Source organism: Brachycentrus maculatus, unplaced genomic scaffold (genome assembly GCF_059751285.1).
Source record: "Brachycentrus maculatus isolate JH-2025_06_01 unplaced genomic scaffold, ASM5975128v1 h1tg000349l, whole genome shotgun sequence".
NCBI classification, from domain to species: domain Eukaryota; kingdom Metazoa; phylum Arthropoda; class Insecta; order Trichoptera; family Brachycentridae; genus Brachycentrus; species Brachycentrus maculatus.
In genome coordinates this window covers 1,056,565-1,075,900 of record NW_028281098.1, presented here as the reverse complement: position 1 = coordinate 1,075,900, position 19,336 = coordinate 1,056,565, and the positions used below count along the sequence as shown (strand labels likewise).

Below are 19,336 nucleotides of genomic sequence, written 5' to 3'. Positions count from 1 at the left end.
AAGTGGTAAAAAACAAATGTTATTTATTAATTTGGTTCAATTTGAACAACTCCATTTTAATGTATGTATTAATTTTTAAATAAAAAAACACAAGTTTTTTGGGTCTACTAAATTGTATTTTATTGTAAAAAAAACACATAAAAATGTTACATACAAAACTGTAAAAAATATTTTTTTGACGTTGTATACATGGATGACGAAGAATATGGAAGTCTGGACAAGGCTTACAGCTTGAGGAGATGCATGAACGTGGAATAGGTGAAGAATGTTTGCAATGACAGAGTGGTGTGGCATTCTGTTATTTCTACCTACCCCTGCGGGGAAGCGGCGTAATGGGTGGTTAGGTAGTTAGTTGGGACATTTACAGGGCTTGGTTAAGTGATCACTTTACACACGTCAAACATTTACCAATTCTACCCATGATTGACAACCACAATGCTAATTTTTTAAACTTCTAGATATTTCTTGATATATCATGTATCTAGGATATATCTTGATAAATATCCCTAGAGTATTCAATTCAGTATTTTATTTACAAATATTTGGAATTTATATAAGTTTTTTTGAAATTTAAAGCTTTTCTAAACTTTCAAACAATACATACTCTTTCTAAACACCCTGTACAGAAAATTTCGTTAAGTTTGTTCGACATAAAAGACATACCAGACCCATAGGTATTCTTAAGTTGACTTCAATCAGTGTTCTAGTATAAACCTGTTAAGTATATAATATTTTAAATATTTCAAATTTCGATGAAATTTAAAATATCCAATATTCTTTGAATAACACGATGAATACTTCTAAAGGGTTACTTATCGCTTTTTCATCAATTTTGATGGCAAATTTTGGTGCATTTTCATCACCAATTACAAAACAAAATGTTTTTGATGAAGCTAATGCACAATGGATGAATTCGTTTGCAAAAGATTATTTCATTGAAAAACCGACTCGTTTTGTGACGTTTTTCGTCTGCTGGACGCAAAAAGGTATTTGAATTATGATTTTCACATAATTTTCGACAGCCAAGAGCAGTTTACTCCCATTTTTAGTTTTAAAAAAACATTGCACTCCTGTACTAGTGGAAGAGCTTTCCATGCCATCGGACCCGTAACAGCAAAGGCACACTCGCCAAATTTAGTACGCTAGTAGCGAGCTGGTAAGATCACTTTACTATGGTAGCTGATATAAGCATGAGACATCTATTCTATAAGTTGATTCGTCTGGAATGCATAAAACGACAAATGTTTGAAAAGTTAGCCTTTTTATCTGCCTAACCCTGTGGCAAAGCGTTGAGATGTTTAGTTATATGTGAAGTGCAATGTCGTTGCATAAGTATAAATGATTATCATATATGTTGCCTATGCGAGTTACACGGAGAAATGAAAACGGTGACGAAGTTGCCAGGTTGCAATTATGAAAATATATTAATAGCGAATTTCTTTAAGCTGTAATTAAATATTTCTTTTACAGATATTGTGACATTTTCGAAAATGTTCTCAAGCCTCGGGATACGAAGTGTGGTCAAAAACTTAAACGAGGTACCAACTTCAGAAAATGATTTACAGGCATTTTTGGATGTAAAGTATGTTGAAACCGGAGTGTTCATAGACTACGACTGTCCCAACAGTGAACGAATTCTAAAATTGGTAAAAACTTTATCTCTTTTTTTACAACTGTAAAATATCAATGTTGATTGGGTCATGCGGTTTGACTGCGTCGCTAGCTTGTCGACAATAGCAGTGATTCACTTTTCGAAACATCATAAAAACATAAAATTTAAATATATTTGGTTTAAATACAATAACATAATTAAATAAAGCAAGTAATGAATTTGAATGTGCTGAAAAAATGCTGTTATTTTCATTTTCATTCTTATTATAACGCGAAATACCAAAATTCATTTAAAAAAAAGTATGGATGGGTGAGGAGTTTAAGGGGCTATACATGGTTATAAAACCATGTATAGCCCCTTAAACTCCTCACCCATCCATACTTTTTTTTAAAAATGAATTTTGTTATTTCGCGTTGTAATAAGAATGAAAATGAAAATAGGAGCATTTTTTCATCACATTCAAATTCTATACTTGCTTTATTTAATTATGTTATTGTATTAAAACCAAATATATATAACGTGGTAATATTTTCCTTCGTAAATTGGGTGTAAATAATATGTAAAGTGGGTGTATAATAATAAAATAAACAATGTGTTGCTTTGTAATTAAAGTTTATTATTAAAGTTTATTCTTAATTTATCTTTATAATAATTTTCTATCTATCTATCTGATTCTGACAGTTCAGAATATTCTATTTTTTCTATCTGACGTCTTTTGTTTTATTCAGTGCGACGCATGCGACATCTGGTGGTAGAACTGTTTTATGTAGGTACTATTTGTAAGTACTAATAAAATGTATAGGTAGGTACCTAGGTATTTTACTACATATATTTAAATTATATTTTAAATCCTATAAAGGAACAAAGATGGCGATGACTTTTGTAAAAGCGTATTATTACTTAATATTTTAACACGTGCAGGACTTCAACTCCCCACCCTTCTTTCTGAACCTTGTTCTAAAATTGCGCTTATAATTACTAAAAAGATAAAGCTAAACGCATTTAAACTATGAAATTGTATAAATCGTTATTATTATTTTATTTGTAAATAAAAATAATGGTTGACACTGGCTGAAACATCCTTTCATTGGGAGACTGCAAAAAAAAAACAAAAAAATATGACCTAGAAAAATCTGGAACATAACTATCTATCCTTAGAATCCAAACTGTCCATCACAATCTTGGACCCTCTTGCTTGATCCTAATTAGATTTTACCTAGAGAGTTTGCTCGTTTGCTTGGATACATTAATATATATATTTCACTGTAGATTTTATTTTATTTTTAAGGCATCGCGTTTGGAAGTTTTCAACGCTTCCACGAAATGGTTAATAACTGATTCTGCTCCGTGTAAAAAGGATTTTACATCTTATCAAAATGGCGGCGATGACGACGTATTTCCAGATATTTTTACATCACTTAGCATTAAAAATATCAGCATTGATGCCGAGATAACAGTGGCTCTTAAGAATTGTAAGTTAAAACTTCTATATGTTATACTTTGTATTAATTCCTTCTCTGTCCAAGCGGCCAGACTTTGGAATGAATTACTTACCTCTCCTTATAAAAAATGCACCTTCTCTTATAACTTTTATGAAACGTCTGAGACATTACTATCTATCATTAGAATCCTAACTGCCCATCAAACCTCATCCCTTAGTTTTTCCCTCTACCTCCTTCCCTAAACGCCCTCTTTCCTTTGCCTTTCTTATTGCCTTCAATTTGTAATTAATATTTTTTTAATGTTTATGTACTATCTACCCTCTGATTGCAAACAGCTATATAAGGTATATTATTTCGAGAAATAAAAAACTTTGTGTTTTTATCCACTCACATTTTTATTAACCAACTAGTTTCGGCAACAACCTGTTGCCCTCTTCAGGGTTTAATTTATGACCTCTTCAGGGTTTAATTTAAACCCTGAAGAGGGCAACAGGTTGTTGCCGAAACTAGTTGGTTAATAAAAATGTGAGCGGATCAAAACACAAAGTATTTTTATTTCTCGAAATAATATATCAATATGATCCGCAAAGTTTATACTTTCAATATTCAAAACAGCTACATAAGGTATCAAACGTTTTGACCAATATCACTAATCTGTTTTTGGTTGGTTGGAAAATATGGCTTTTTTTCTTTTCTTTTCTGTACATGAAGTTTAATTAAATAAATAATTGAATAATGTAACTACTGACTTCATTATTTTTTTAGAAATAATTCCATAGCATTATGATTTTTTTCTAGGTATGTCAAAGGTGATCGCTAGGAAAGATGTTGAGCTGGATGATGATCGCAATGTTGAAAATTTTACAGAAGTTTCAAATAACTCAAACGTGATTGAAAATAATGATGACTTTTTTCTGGTTTTGTTCGATGTTTACAATGTGCATTTCAGAGTGGGTGGAACTCTAAAAGTATCAGAAATTGGAAAGTGGAATGAAGTGGAAGGTGATACTATATATATTCTCCCATTTGTCATCAAAACCCATCAGTATACCAGCCGCCATATTTTGGCGGCTAAGAATATTTTACGTTTGCATATCAGCCGCGGTTTAAGCCACACCTCCGTCCGTAGGTAGTTCATATTATATACATACTTTCGTGTGAAATCTACAAATCAGTAAAGAAAACTTTTGGTAATGCATTATTTTTTTATAATTTTTATACAAACTTACTGACGACACTTGACCAAAGATGTCCCTGTAAGGATAGAATTATGTATCTTTTTTTATTGAAATATCAAATAAAATCAGTTAGAAATCAAAACTCTACTTCCCAGGTATATTGTTTTATTGAGTTATTTTTTAAGTTTTCTTGTTCATTTATCACATTTCTGATCTAGACGCACGATAAAATACGTGCATATTAGTTATATATACCATATTTATTGGTGACACAGTTAATAAATAATTTTTATACTTGAAAGCGGTCATTTTAGGAGTCGAAATTATCGGCAAATATGTATGGGGAGATGTATGAAAGAGTGGTGTGGCATTCTATTCTCTCCGCCTACGAAGCGGCGAGATGGTTAGTTAGTTATTTTTATACGAATTTATAACGGCACTAGACCAAAGATGTCCCTGTAAGGATAGAATTATCCTTTTGATTAAAATATCAACTAAAATCAGTCAATATTAAAAAGTTTACATCCCAGGCGTAATGTTTTCCAGTATTCTTGTCCATTTATCGCATTTCTGATTTCACTCGATTACGTGCGTAATAGTTATATGTACCATATTAATTGGCAAAACAGTAATAGTTATAATTTTATGAGACATTTATTTTTATAATTCGGTTGAATTTGAACGCCTTTGTCGCTTCAAATGTACGAGTCACACATCGCTCACTCCTTTCAAGGACGTCATAAATAAAAACAATTGATTTTTCAGGAGAACGTTTTCAAAGTTTAAAAATATAATACGATTTATAAAATAAATATCAAGCTACTTATGAACTTTTTACTGTACAACAGATCTTTTTAGATTAAACCTGAAGGTTTTTTCTCCATTTGATAAATAACTAGTTTATTTAAAAAAAATAATTAAACAATACCTTGTCTTCAAAATGCAAAAACAACACTTTCTGCCTTGTAATAGGTAAATATTAAGTTAAAAATATGCCTCTTTTGCTGAGATATAGTACATTTTCTGGGCATTCTGAAAACATGCACAACTGAAAATCGACGATTTTTGATTTATGACGTTCTTGAAAGGAGTGAGCGACATGAGCGTTGTGATTTGTTGGACTGATTTATGCCACAAAAATCAATCTGTTTAGTGCATGCTACCTTTTCTGCATTTAAAGATAATTTCTTTGTTTGTTCAGGTTTTATCAGGGCAAAATATTAGAGCGTCATTAGCCTTAATTGGATAAATAAACTCTCATTTTTCTCATTTTAGGGTTGAATTATTCTCAAATTGGGTACAAATATACCAAAAGAAGCGACTTTGGGGAAATAACATTGAGAGCTATAGCAGTGGTAAGGCATGGATAGATATTAATAATCTTCTTCATCTATGTTTCGCCTCCGTTGTGTAATGGTCAGGTTCGATTCCCAGGGGGGTCAAATAAATAAAAGTGATTTTTTTCACTGTAATATTCATTCAGTATTACCCTGGACTGGTCCTGAAGCGGGGGGCTGATCACCTTTCCTTCATGTGTAAACGATCAAGATAACACTGCGTTTATATAAAGCAGTGCCCTATGCACCATTGGGGTGCGGATAAGGGTTTCATTATTATATATATCTATGTTTAGGATATAAATAAAAATTCTTGTCATATGTTGATTTTGCAGATGATTTCAACCCCGGATAGACCGGTCGAAGAAATATTGCAAGACCCGGGTTATACCTATGGAGTCAATTCTATGACAAAATACAATTCTGCGCTCTTACACCACCTTCAAGAACTTTACAACTTCAGGTACTTAATCCTTACAAATTAAGGTATAGGATGGAAAAGAAAGTCAACTTTTCTCCGTGAGCCTTAAATGTGGAGGTCCTCACCAAAAGGTTACATTTCTAATATTGCACAAAAAATCATTTAAATGCAAATCTGTTCCGTTTACTGTATTCTATCGAAATTTTAATTAATGTTGCGACAAAACGTGACCAATCCTGTGTTAAACCAATACAAAATCATTAAATCGCACAAAAACGTAACAATTTTACAAGCTAGAATTCCTGATTACTTAAAATCATTTAAAATGGAAATGTAACGTTTTGGTGAAGACCTTCAGAAATATAAACGATTTTTGGAATTTGTAAAATTAATATGGGTCTTCAAAGTGTCACGAAACTGTTATTAACTTATTAACATTAAACACTTGAATAAACCACGTTAAAGAGTTTTATTTATATTTACGATTAGTTTCGAAACTATTCGTAGTTTATCAATAAGTAATAATTGCATCTACATATATAAATTCTTAAAAATAATATTACCAAAAATTGTATTGAGCTTTAAAATATTAATTCTGTAAAATATTGCCATGTCAATAAATTCTTTCTTTCCCAGAAAATAAATATAAGGGTACATACCTACATCCCCCATTACCTACTGTTGTCTCCCATAAATTATTGCTGCACGTGTTAAAACTGTCACTTAGAATTGTATAGCTACAAAAGGACCGTAGTCCATTTGATCTTCACATTCGTTTGATAATGCCCTAACAAGGCGAAACAATTGTCACAGTATAATTTTTATGTGTTTGTTAATAAAATACAACTTAGTAGACTCAAAAAATCTGTGTTTGATTTAAAATTAATACATAAATAAATAAAACTCTTTAAAATGGTTTATTCAAGTGTTTAATTTTAATAAAAATAATCATGTCATTCCACAAAGTTAATGCAGAACCAACAAATAATATGTTATTAACTTACTATAACTTATTTTAAGGTTCACTTATGTTATAACAAAAGTTTGGGGTGGAATCACACCTGATGGAAACCAAGATGTAAGTTGACCTCGTACATTTATTTCTACAGCATTACTGCAAATGCTTTTTCAAGGCGCTAAAATATAAGCTTTTTCCTTAATGGCTCATTATGCAATCGGACATGCCACCTCGAGTGGCCTAGCCAATGCTTCTATTCTGCCCCAACTCCATTTCATTTCCCATATAGTAGTCATTTGTACTCCTACAAATATATTACATTCTTCTTCCTCTAACTCTCACCAGCCCTCAATGGTGCATAGGGCACTGAATCGTATAAGCAGCAGTGTTATCTGGGTAAAATACTCCTAAAGGTAATAAAATTAATTTTATGTGCTCTTTTTTTTTAAAGGGAATGATGGGAATTCTACAAAGAAGAGAAGCCGAAATAGGCACTGGCATCAGATTTTTACAAGAAAGAACACCTTATGCGGATTTTTTCATAAAAACTTGGGAAATAAGGTAAACACACACAAAAATATACATTTTTTTTTTCAGAATCCAAAATATTTTATTGTATATTGTCTTTTCTTCGACAAAAAACACAGCATCATCAGCATACAAAAGGCAGCAGATAGTCAAATCAATAATTTTAACTCCAATATTTAATTAATTAATTAAACCATATCCGAGTCCACAAACTGTCTCCAGGCTTTCCTTGCATCCTCCCAAGTCAGATCCGCGTCCCGAAGTTCTGTGACGAGAACTGCCGATGAATTGTCAGCAGGGTCGTCCTGGGCGGCGCGAACCTGATGCCTTGTAAAAGAGGCAAGCTTGATGGCGGCTCTCGGGAGGCATGCGGAGTACATGGCCAAGCCAACTGAATCGCCTTTTCTTGACGACAGTTGTGACCAAGATTTGCTGCGTCCTTATCTCTTCATTCCTTACAAAGTCAAACCACCGCACGCCTAAAATTCTCCGCAGACACCTATTCTCAAAGCTTAGTACACGGCTGCTCTGGACCCTTGTAAGGTGCCATGTTTTCCTATATTTAAACTAAAGGTTAAAGATGTGGAACTGGGCAGGTCATGTGTATGTCTGAGGATAGATGGAAAAAGCAGGTGCTTGACTGGAGGCCTAGAAGTGTGGGTAGTCCCCAGACAAGACGGTCCGACGACATTAAGAATGTGACCATCCTGCACTGGAAGAGAGTCGTGACCAACAGAGAACTGTGGAAGTCCAAGAGAGAGGCCTTTGTTTAATACTGGATATAAGAAGAAGGCTGAACCTGAATTTAAACTGCATAATTTTACAACATTTTGAGTGTGTCCAAATACTTGTTCACAAAATCTGGCAAAATCTCCAATTACAGGACTTATTTTCATATTATTTTTTGACATCTCATCAAAGACAAAGAAGAATATGGAAGTCTGGGCATTTACGGGGCTGACGACCGTCATAGGCTGGTTTAAGTGATCACTTTATACACGTGTAACATTCACCAATTCTACCCATTATTGACAACACATTATTATTGAAGTTCTAGTGATCCAAGAATAATGTTTCAAAATTGGTTCATATATATAGAACTTCCAAGAATTTGAGTAGTGTGGTTGTCAATAATGGGTAGAATTGGTGAACGTTACCCGTGTGTAAAGTGATCACTTAAACCAGTCTATGACGGTCGTCAGCCCCGTAAATGCCCAGACTTCCATATTATTCTTCATCTTTGATGATATGTTAAAAAAATAATATGCATTACTTTAATTAGTAAATAAGTACATATATGTACATATGATGAACACCAAAAAATCTATTTCAGTGTATCTTTCTTCTTCCGCGTCCCTCCGGACTATGACTCTGGGGGTTTGTCATGGGCAAGATTTGCGGAGCCATTATCTTGGACAAGTTGGGCAGCTACAGTGACGTGTTTCTTGCTCCTCGCAGCCATCTTGGCAGCTTCCGTTGCAGCTCACGGCTTCATCACGAACGAAGATAGCGAAAATAGCGCTGTGTTTGCATTCTTCTCCGTCTTTGCCGCCTTCTGCCAACAAGGTCAGTCAAAAGACATTGATGGTAAAAAATGATGGCCAATTTGAATAGACAAGTGTTGAAACTCTATATGTGCATGTGTGTGTTATATATTTTTTAATTGCAGTGTTTGTTGCTGGTCCTCAAGCAAGAAAAAAAGAAGTCCTTGCTTCTATGAAAAAGGAGAGTATTCCTGAAGGTTAGTTTCATTAATTTAATTGATTCTTTAGTTGTATAGTTTGCATAAGTTGAAAATACAAAGAGTTGTATTTTCACATCTATAGTTCTCGAAACTAGTCGTGTTTAAAATAAAAAAACTCAAAATCTTATACTTTGTACTGGTATTTTATTTTTATATTTAATTCACAGTGATTTACGATTGGTTTAAAGTGTTAATTTCTATTATATGATTAAATGAATTCGTCGTATTGTCACCAGCAGTATATATGTATATAATATAAAATATTGAACTTTTGTACGCATATGTAGTGTGGTAAGTGCATTAAGCTACCATTCTGGAGGTCCTGTGGTCTATTCCCAAAAGAATCAAAATAAATTTTAATGATTTTCACTCTAACATTTATTTTATATTACTTTGACTGGTAATTAAATACACATATTGGTCACTGAGCAATATAATACTGCTTCTATATGATGCAGTGCCCTGTGCACTATTGGGAGCAAATAAAGGTATTGATATGAGGAATGCTATTTTTTAAAAATCAATTGGGACGAACACTATCTAAACTCTAGGTCAGATGGTCTTGGATGGTATCAGAAACTACCATATAGAGTTGGATAGTTATCATAAATTGTACACATAAGCAAAATGCAGTTGAATGGAGTACACGCCAAGAAGATAGAGTAACCGGGAAAACGCTTACAGTATAAGCATTCGTCATCTCTGGCGACAATGTAGTTCGGTCTTAGCAGTTAGAAGATGTAGTTCTGAATGTTTCAGCTGTTTACATGGACCCTAATTACCTATCTGGTCGGCTGGTCTGCTTCGTGACGTTTCTCCTATCCTTGTTGGTCTACAACTACTACACTTCAAGCGTGGTATCTTCTCTTCTGAGCGCTCCTCCAGCAGTCCTTGGAGGTCTCCAAGATCTCATCGATGGACCTTTGGAACTAATCTTTGAAGACATTGGGTATACGAGAGCATTGTTTGAGGTATTAGTCGCACGTTTTTGTCTAATCCCTATTCTTTTTTTCTTCCTAGCTTCATCCCAACTTATCGCCTTTGTAGACTATTGAAGTCAGTTCTACTCGTCTTTAGGTTATATGTCCTTCTATAATGGACAACGTGACCTAAGCTATGCCATCGAATCATGTTATCTTTCTGTAGTATTCATGAATTTTTTAGTCTTCCTCTAAATGTTGCAAAGCCACGATGTTCGCTTTCTGCCAGATCCTCGGCGTCCTTCTATTTTTTCCTTGAACCTTTCCTTCGTGTAGTTAACGATTAACAACCTTCAAGAACCATTATTTCGTGTATTTAACGATCAACCAGCTTCAAGAACCTTTCCTTCATGTATTTAACGATCAACCAGCTTCAAGAACATTTCCTTCATGTATTTAACGATCAACCAGCTTCAAAAACCTTTCCTTCATGTATTTAACGATCAACCAGCTTCAAGAACATTTCCTTCATGTATTTAACGATCAACCAGCTTCAAGAACCTTATCTTCGTGTATTTAACGATCAAAAACCTTCAAAAACCATTATTACATGTATTTAACGATCAACCAGCTTCCAGAACCTTTCCTTCATATATTTAGTGATCAAAACTGCTTCTACACGATGCAGTGCCCTATGCACCATTGTGAGTGGATAAGGGGTTAAATCAAGAAGTAACAATGTTATTTTAGTCTACTGTGAGATGTAGTTGTCAGAAGATGGTACTGCTGCACCAACGTCTGACCAATCCTTCTGTATATCTGCAAATGTTAGGTTTTCCAGGTCTCTTGTGACAGACAGGCATACTCGTATTCATCATACCAAGTGATCATATCCTACCTAATCTCCTACCTAAAAATTAACAGTAATATAATCAGTGCCTCTGTTACAGAATCCGAATTTCTCCTTCCAACCAACGCGAAAAAAATTGGAAAAGTTGATGGTGTCTAAAAAAGTGAAAACGGATAAACGGAAGACACCCGTTTTCATGGATCCAAAAAAAGGAGTCAAACTTGTAAAACAAGGAGGTCTGTAAAATATTTTTATGTATTGATTAGCAACTGGACTGGTATCTGTAGCGCAGAACTGATCACCTTGCCTTCATATAACGAACAATTAGCTATACTAGTGCTCTATGCACTATTGGGTACGGTTCAGTGATGTGGGTTCCTCGAGCGCCCGACGCGGCTGCTGAGGAACCACGCTCCACCGTTTATTTAATTTTCTCCGGACATTTACATCTCAAATCTAAAATTTTTTGCTCATCTATAAATATTGTGATTAGTGTTAACTTGAAATGGTTAAAAGTTATAATTTCATAAAGGTTAGCTGTTAACTGATGAAAGTACATCAAGAATATCATTGCATCGTTCAATATAGCAATGCGGTCCTAAACGGTGTAGTGTATTTCTAAGAATCTGTGCCGAATGAACACATGTGGCAACTGGGCGTTAAAAAGTGCTTTGTGTTCGTCCCTTAAGGGTACGTTACGACCATAGTATATTCATCCGAAACCTCTAGCTTCTCGGGAATAAATGACTGCAATAAAAATGTGCAAAGACAATAACGATACTAGAACATGCGCTTAAACGGTTAAATTTGATGAAATCTAACTACAACCTTAAATACCTTAATTGCGCCTGCTCCCATTCGTATAAAAGCAAAAGCGGAAAACCTCAGAAACAAAACAATCATGTCGGATAACGGAAGGGTGGCAAAAGAGGATAAAAGTTTGAACTGTGCTAGTCTGGAAGTTGGAAGTTGGCCATCCACAATGACGAGGAGCTCAACAAGCTGCCCTCCAGCGTGACGACCATCGCTCAGGAAGGCGTCCTCCCAAACACCTTGGCCATTCTCCAGCCCATGGGATCAAGAGGAAGGCGTTTTAATTTGTCTGCTCATCTTTTCCCCGCTCCAGACTCGACGGCCCGAGACCGATTGACGACGCATTTTTTATTTTTTATTTTTTGTATATCATTATCATCATCATCCCATTATTATTATTACTATCCATGTCTTAATATGCGCCCTTGAGGTATTATTTTACGAAAATGGCGCTATACAAATTATCCAAATTATTATTATTATTATAGTCAGTAATATTAATTTATTTAATTAGCACGCCTACCACATTGGGACGGCCTGTTAAGGCACCGAGTGGCAGACTCCCGGGATAGGCTGATGAAGATCTCCAACCTCATCATAAAGCGGTTTGTGGAGCACAGATGGGGGCTGGACATGTGGCGGCACTGGAGCACAGTGCTGCCGCATGTCCAGCCAGCGAGCTAATCTTCATCTACATCTCTCCAATTTTTTTTTTCTTTCGCCGTTTCTTTTCATTATTATTATTTTGATTTGCTTATTATTTTAATTCCATTTTATAAAAAAAAATGTTGTAAAACATATATGGCTGAATAAAGATTTATTGTTATTATAATTATTAATTTATTATAACCCCGGACTGGAACACCTGAAGCGTAAGACCGGTCCCTTTGCCTTCCCATAATATTGACACGACAAAGATAACACAGCTTCACTACGAATCAGAATCCGTATCTCCATTGGGTGCAGATGGAGAGTTAGAAGAATTAAGAAGAAGATGTAGATTACACCCGTTAAGATCAGAAATATGAATGTTAATTTTATCATATAAAGTTTTGTTTTCAAATTATTTTATTTTATTTTTAGGGTATGCTTATCAGACAGAACCCGATACTGCGAATCCTCTGATCGCTGACACCTTCGACCAGGAAGAAATCTGCGAACTCCAAGCTCTGCCCATGTTGGAGGCATCCATATTCTTAGTCACTGAGAAGCACTCACCCTTCTCCGAAGTCTTCACACTAGGGTAAAGATATTCCAAAGACTTTTAACATTTGTAACATTGTGAGTTCATGCTCCTTTTTCGTGGGTTAAATCTCTGTGATTAATGGTTTGTTTTTTCATAGTCATAGTCATAGTTTCCACCCGTCTCAATCCTCCATAGTGCAGTGTTTAGCACATTTGACTACCGGGGGTCAAAATAAATGTTTTTCCACTAAAATATGTATTTAATATTATTCTGGACTGAAACCCGAAGCGCAGCACCATGCTTTCATTTCTCAAACGATCAAATTAACGTTGCATCGATTTGATGCATTGTCCTATGTACCAATGGGTATGATAAGGGTCAGTAGAGTAGTATTTTCATATTTTTGTTTTTTTTTAATGGTTATTTTGTTTTAATATACATATTGTGTAAATGTTTTTTTGTTTGTGCTTCAGTAGTCATTTTTTTAATAGGTAGTTATTTTGTTCTAATAGATCTTATGTTTTAATGTTTTTTGATGTTTTTGTTTAATGTTAATTTGTTTTCACAGTTATTTTGTTCTAATGTACATCTTGTTTAAATGTTTTTTGTTTTTGTTTTTGTTTTCATGGTTATTTTATTTTAATGGTTATATTGTTCCAATGGTAATTTGTATTCATTGTTATTTTGTTCTAATGTACATTTTGTTTAAATGTTTTTTAATAGATTTATATTATCCACTGACACTTCGTGATGGAATTGCATTTTTAATTTATTATTAGATTAAAACCAATATTTTTAGCTATTCCACTTTTTTATTTGACCAGCGACCGGGTTTCGTCGTTACCGACATCATCAGACTGGATGATCACCGATCACCGATCATCACCGACATCATCAGACCAGTCTGATGATGTCGGTAACGACGAAACCCGGTCGCTGGTCAAATAAAAAAGTGGAAAAGCTAAAAATATTGGTTTTAATCTAATAATAAATTATAAATGTTTTTTGTTTTTGTTTTTGTTTTCATGGTTATTTTATTTTAATAGTTATATTGTTCCAATGGTAATTTGTATTCATTGTTATTTTGTTCTAATGTACATTTTGTTTAAATGTTTTTTGTTTTTGTTTTTGTTTTCATGGTTATTTTATTTTAATAGTTATATTGTTCCAATGGTAATTTGTATTCATTGTTATTTTGTTCTAATGTACATTTTGTTTAAATGTTTTTTGTTTTTGTTTTTGTTTTCATGGTTATTTTATTTTAATAGTTATATTGTTCCAATGGTAATTTGTATTCATTGTTATTTTGTTCTAATGTACATTTTGTTTAAATGTTTTTTGTTTTTGTTTTTGTTTTCATGGTTATTTTATTTTAATAGTTATATTGTTCCACTGGTAATTTGTTTTCATAGTTATTTTGTTCTAATGTACATTTTATTTAAATGTTTTTTGTTTTTGTTTTTGTTTTCATGATTATTTTATTTTAATGGTTATATTGTTCCAATGGATATCTCGTTTGAATGTTTTTTGTTTTTATTTTATAGTCATTGTGTTATTATGGACATTTTGTTTAAATAGACTTTTCCTGGCTCCATCCCAACTTATCGTCTTTGCAGGCTTTGTAGTCAGCTCTCCTTGTCCTCAGGTTATAGGTCTTCCTATCATATACTGCGTCACCTAGCCTACCTATTTTGATTTGATAATCATATTGTTTAAACAGTTTTCATATTTTAATGGTTCTTTTTCACAGTCTTTTAAGAGTTATGGAAGCGGGATTGGCTCGCAGGATGAAGACAATATTCCAGGCTCCATCTCTGGCTTGTTCGGGAAGTGGCGGGAGGGCCAGACCAGTCCCACTAGGAAGAGTGATGCCTGCTTTATTGATGCAACTGTGGGCGGCCGCTCTCTCGATCATATTGCTGGTTTTGGAAATTCTTCGAAAAAGGCGCGAATAAGGGTTGGAATAATGAACCCCGGAACAAGGTTTTGAAGAAAAACATTTGTACGAAAACATTTAAGAAACACGCAAAGGATGAAGAACACATATCACTCACTCCTTTCAAGAACGTCATAAATCAAAAATCGTCAATTTTCAGTTGTGCATGTTTTTGGAATGCCCAGAAAATGTACTATATCCCAGCAAAAGCGGCATATTTTAAACTTAATATTTACCCGCTACAGGGCAGAAAGTGTGGTTTTTGCATTTTGAAAAAAAGGTAGGTATTGTTTAACTATTTTTTTTAAATATACTTACTAAATATTTTTCAAATGGAGAAAAAACGGTCAAGTTTTACCTAAAAAGATCTGTTGTACAGTAAAAAGTTCAATAAGTGTCTTGATATTTATTTTTAATACATTGTATTATATTTTAAACATTAAAAACGTTCTCCCGAAAAATCAAGTTTTTTGATATATGTGACGTTGTTGAAAGGAGTGAGAGATATGACATAAAATTATTATATACATATATTTGGTCCTATAACTGCTTTCTATAATTTTTTTGCCTTTTTTAACCGTACTGGTTTCAAACATTATTTTAATAGATTCACATTTATCTAATACAACACCAAATACAAATATAAATTTCATTGATAATGTCGCTCACTCCTTTCAAGAACGTCATAAATAAAAAACTTGATTTTTCAGGAGAACGTTTTTAAAGTTTAAAAATATAATACAATGCATTAAAAATAAATATCAAGCCACTTATTGAACTTTTTACTGTGCAACAGATTTTTTAAGACAAAACCTGAAGGTTTTTTCTCCATTTGAAAAATATTTATTATATTTAAAAAAAAATTAAACAATACGTTTTATTCAAAATGCAAAAATTTCACATTCTGCCCTGTAGCGGGTAAATATTAAGTTAAAAATATGCCTCTTTTGCTGGGATATAGTACATTTTTTTGGCATTCCGAAAACATGCAAAACTGAAAATTGACGATTTTTGACTTATGACGTTCTTGAAAGGAGATGTGTGTTTTTTATTTCTTATTTTTAGACAACAGATGTGTATTAATGTATGAAAATGACGACACAAACACCAGACTACTTAGAATCTGTCTGACATTAAAAGATTATAATTCTAAGTCGGATGATAACTGTTCACACGTGTACCTACCTAACGACACATCATATCGTAATTACATGAGATAAAAGTAATTACATGTTAATTGGGTTCAAATGCTTTTTAGGCATTATCTAATAAACTTTATTTAGATAGATAAATTTTACCGAGCTGTAAAAAATTATCTCGTATCACAAGAGAAACATTAGATTTGTTTTATTATGACTTCGAATAAGCCGGCCACAAGGCCTACAAGAAGAAGAAGAAGAAGAAGAAGAAGAAGAAGAAGACGAAGAAGAAGAAGGAGAAGAAGAAGAAAAAGAAGAAGAAGAAGAAGAAGAAGAAAAAGAAGAAGAAGAAGAAGAAGATGATGACTTCGAATAGCAACAATTTATGATTCGAGTATGTTTATATGAGGCCAATTGTTCGAATAAATGTTCATATGAGGCCAATATTCGTTTTCAGCAATTTTTTCTCATCTTTATATTTTTGCTCTCGAGGAAATTCACCACAGAAGCTCTTAAACTCTAAATTTTGTCAAGAAACAAATAAGGATCCTAACCAGGACCTTGACAGGACACTGCAGACTGAGGAAACACATGGCGAAATTGGACTACAACATCCTTCGTTGTCTTCCCCACCTAACGACATCTTCGATCTCGCATATTTCCCTTATCCTGGTGTTCTTTATTATGTCTCATTGACTCTTGCCAGATATGCTTCTTAGAGTCTTCGAGTCTTCATTTCTGTTAAGAGGATTTTTTATTTCATATTTATTTATATTTTTTTAAAAACATAAATTGAATACATTTATTAAAAAAATATTTTTATAATAATAAACCCCTTATCCGCACCCCAATGGTGCATAGGGCATTGCTTCATATAAACGCAGTGTTATCTTGATCGTTTACAAATGAAGGAAAGGTGATCAGCCCTCCGCTTCAGGTACCAGTCCAGGGTATTATTGAATAAATATGACAGTGAAAAAATCACTTATATTTATTTTACCCCCCTTGGGAATCGAACCCGGGACCTCCAGAACGGTAGCCGAGCGTGCTGACCATTACACTACGGAGGCGGACAATTTTTTTTATAAATAAATATATATTTTTTTGCAGAGACCCACCAAGGCACCTTGTGTGTCTTGTCGGTGGAGTTCTTTTTACATACATTTTATATTGTTTTTAACCATTTCAATCTAATATACACACACAAAAAGAGAAAAAATTTTAAAAATATAAATTATTTTACAATTTTCATACAGTTAACTTGATCATTTACCCATTCCTTTATTTTGCCTTTGTTCCATTTTTTATTTTGACCTCTAACATCCGTCGGCAACAAATTAAAAATGTTCGGAACGATATATTGCAGTGTTCGACTCCCATATTTATTCTTCTTCTTTTTAATGGCTTTTCACCCATCTTGGGTGTTATAGCCATCCCATATTTATTGTTAATTCTTGGGATTATCAAACCTTCGTTGTGTGTAAATCGTGTATCATGGTTGCAGTGGCGGTACTTCCCTAGAAGCCCAAAAGCCCGGCTTGCCTAACAACTCCAAATAAAAATGACTAAATCTAGACCAAATGATTCAAAATACATAATTAATGTATGACTATTTTTAAATAATCGCGCGCTTACACGATTATTAAACACTATGCATGCCATTATATGGTGATGGTACTTATTGGTTATGTTTAATATCTGAAGATATTATAGATATTATAAGATTTATTATAGTGAACCTTTTCTTTATTTCAAGGTGATGGCTATACCTTACAAAAGTTACATGTTAGCATATTTTTACAATGATTACAATACATTGTTTATATTTATAATACTTTCTGGGTGCTTACTATACTGGGAATGATATGAGGTGAAGAAATTATAGGTACATCATGTATTCACGAATGTGAAAAATAATGGGCTTGCCTTACTGGTAAACCCTAGGCACGCCACTGCATGGTTGTGTACTAAAAGATTTCGATATTTTTGTCTAGTTTGTTGTTCAACTACTCATCCACTCATCCACAATATTCCACGAACCGGTAGTAATTTTGATTACCATATAAGTATATATGACTGGGTGGTTTTTTGCTTATGGAAAATTGCAGATTTTGAACCATTTTAAAATTAGTTTTCGTCGAATGTCCCCAAGTCGGTTTAGGCAGGATAATAGAGTAATGAAATTTTAGGTAGCACTAAACATTATTTTCGCAAAAAGTATATTTAAATGAGAAACTTAAATAATGCTCCATGGCAAGGGGGTGATAGTAAATAAGGTTAAGGGGTCATCTGTCGATGGCCGCTACTGTAGTAAGATTATTGTAGTACCTACCTCATAAATAATATAAGTCTTTAATTTATTATCTCTTTGTATGTCATAGCTGAACAGGGTTGCACAATGTCTCAAAATAATAATTATTTTTTAAAAAATGTACAAATTCACGATTCTCTCTTTCTCACAATATAGATGGATGAATATAAATGAATTAAAATATAAAAGAGACTTTTATTTCAGTATACTTGTTACAAAAGCATGAATACAGTTAGTTATGAAGCTTACAATTCACAATAATGTGGGTATGTCCAAATCCATGTTCACAAATGTGGGGTAAAAATAACTCCACTCAGGAGTTATTTTTTATTATTATTTTTATATTTTTATTTTTACGTTTTGTCAAAACACTAATGACATAAATCTGCCTCATCTATCGTCGAGGTTAGTTTTTCATCTTTTTCCGTATTTAAACGATAGATAATTCGTATATAAACGATAGATACTTCGTATATAAACCAAAGATACTTCATATATATACGATTGATACTTCGTTTATAAACCAAAGATACTTCGTATATAAACGATTGATACTTCGTTTATAAACCAAAGATACTTCGTATATAAACGATAGATACTTCTTATATAAACGATTGATACTTCGTTTATAAACCAAAGGTACTTCGTATATAAACGATAGATACTTCATATATAATAATAATAATAATAGTAATTTGTAATGATATATTTACGAAATAAATAAATAAAATGAAATCTTAATTGGTTTTGTTTAATTTCATTACATTAATTGATTCGGCAGTCACTTTGTGGTAAAATCTATCAATTTCAAATAAATGTTTTACTTAGTAAATACGGTGTTTGAAAATGATGCGGAGTGCATAGAAACACGTGTCACAGTAGATTTGAAGCAATAGTGGTATTTACTAAGTAAAACATTATTGAGAAGAATATGGAAGTCTGGGCATTTACGGGGCTGACG

The 19,336-nt window shown here is 33.2% G+C and overlaps 1 protein-coding gene across 1 annotated transcript; it reads left to right on the top strand.

Moving 5' to 3' along the window:
* The first annotated feature begins 2,973 nt into the window (after positions 1-2,973).
* Positions 2,974-13,050, top strand: LOC148303776 (ionotropic receptor 75a-like). Its single transcript, XM_088269431.1, has 12 exons — positions 2,974-3,084; positions 3,853-4,056; positions 5,508-5,587; positions 5,905-6,032; positions 7,011-7,068; positions 7,400-7,509; positions 8,810-8,853; positions 8,935-9,042; positions 9,146-9,217; positions 9,980-10,191; positions 11,091-11,226; positions 12,887-13,050. The coding sequence occupies exons 2-12, from the start codon at positions 3,855-3,857 to the stop codon at positions 13,048-13,050; spliced, it is 1,314 nt and encodes a 437-aa protein (XP_088125557.1). The 5' UTR covers positions 2,974-3,084; positions 3,853-3,854.
* Positions 13,051-19,336: the final 6,286 nt, after the last annotated feature.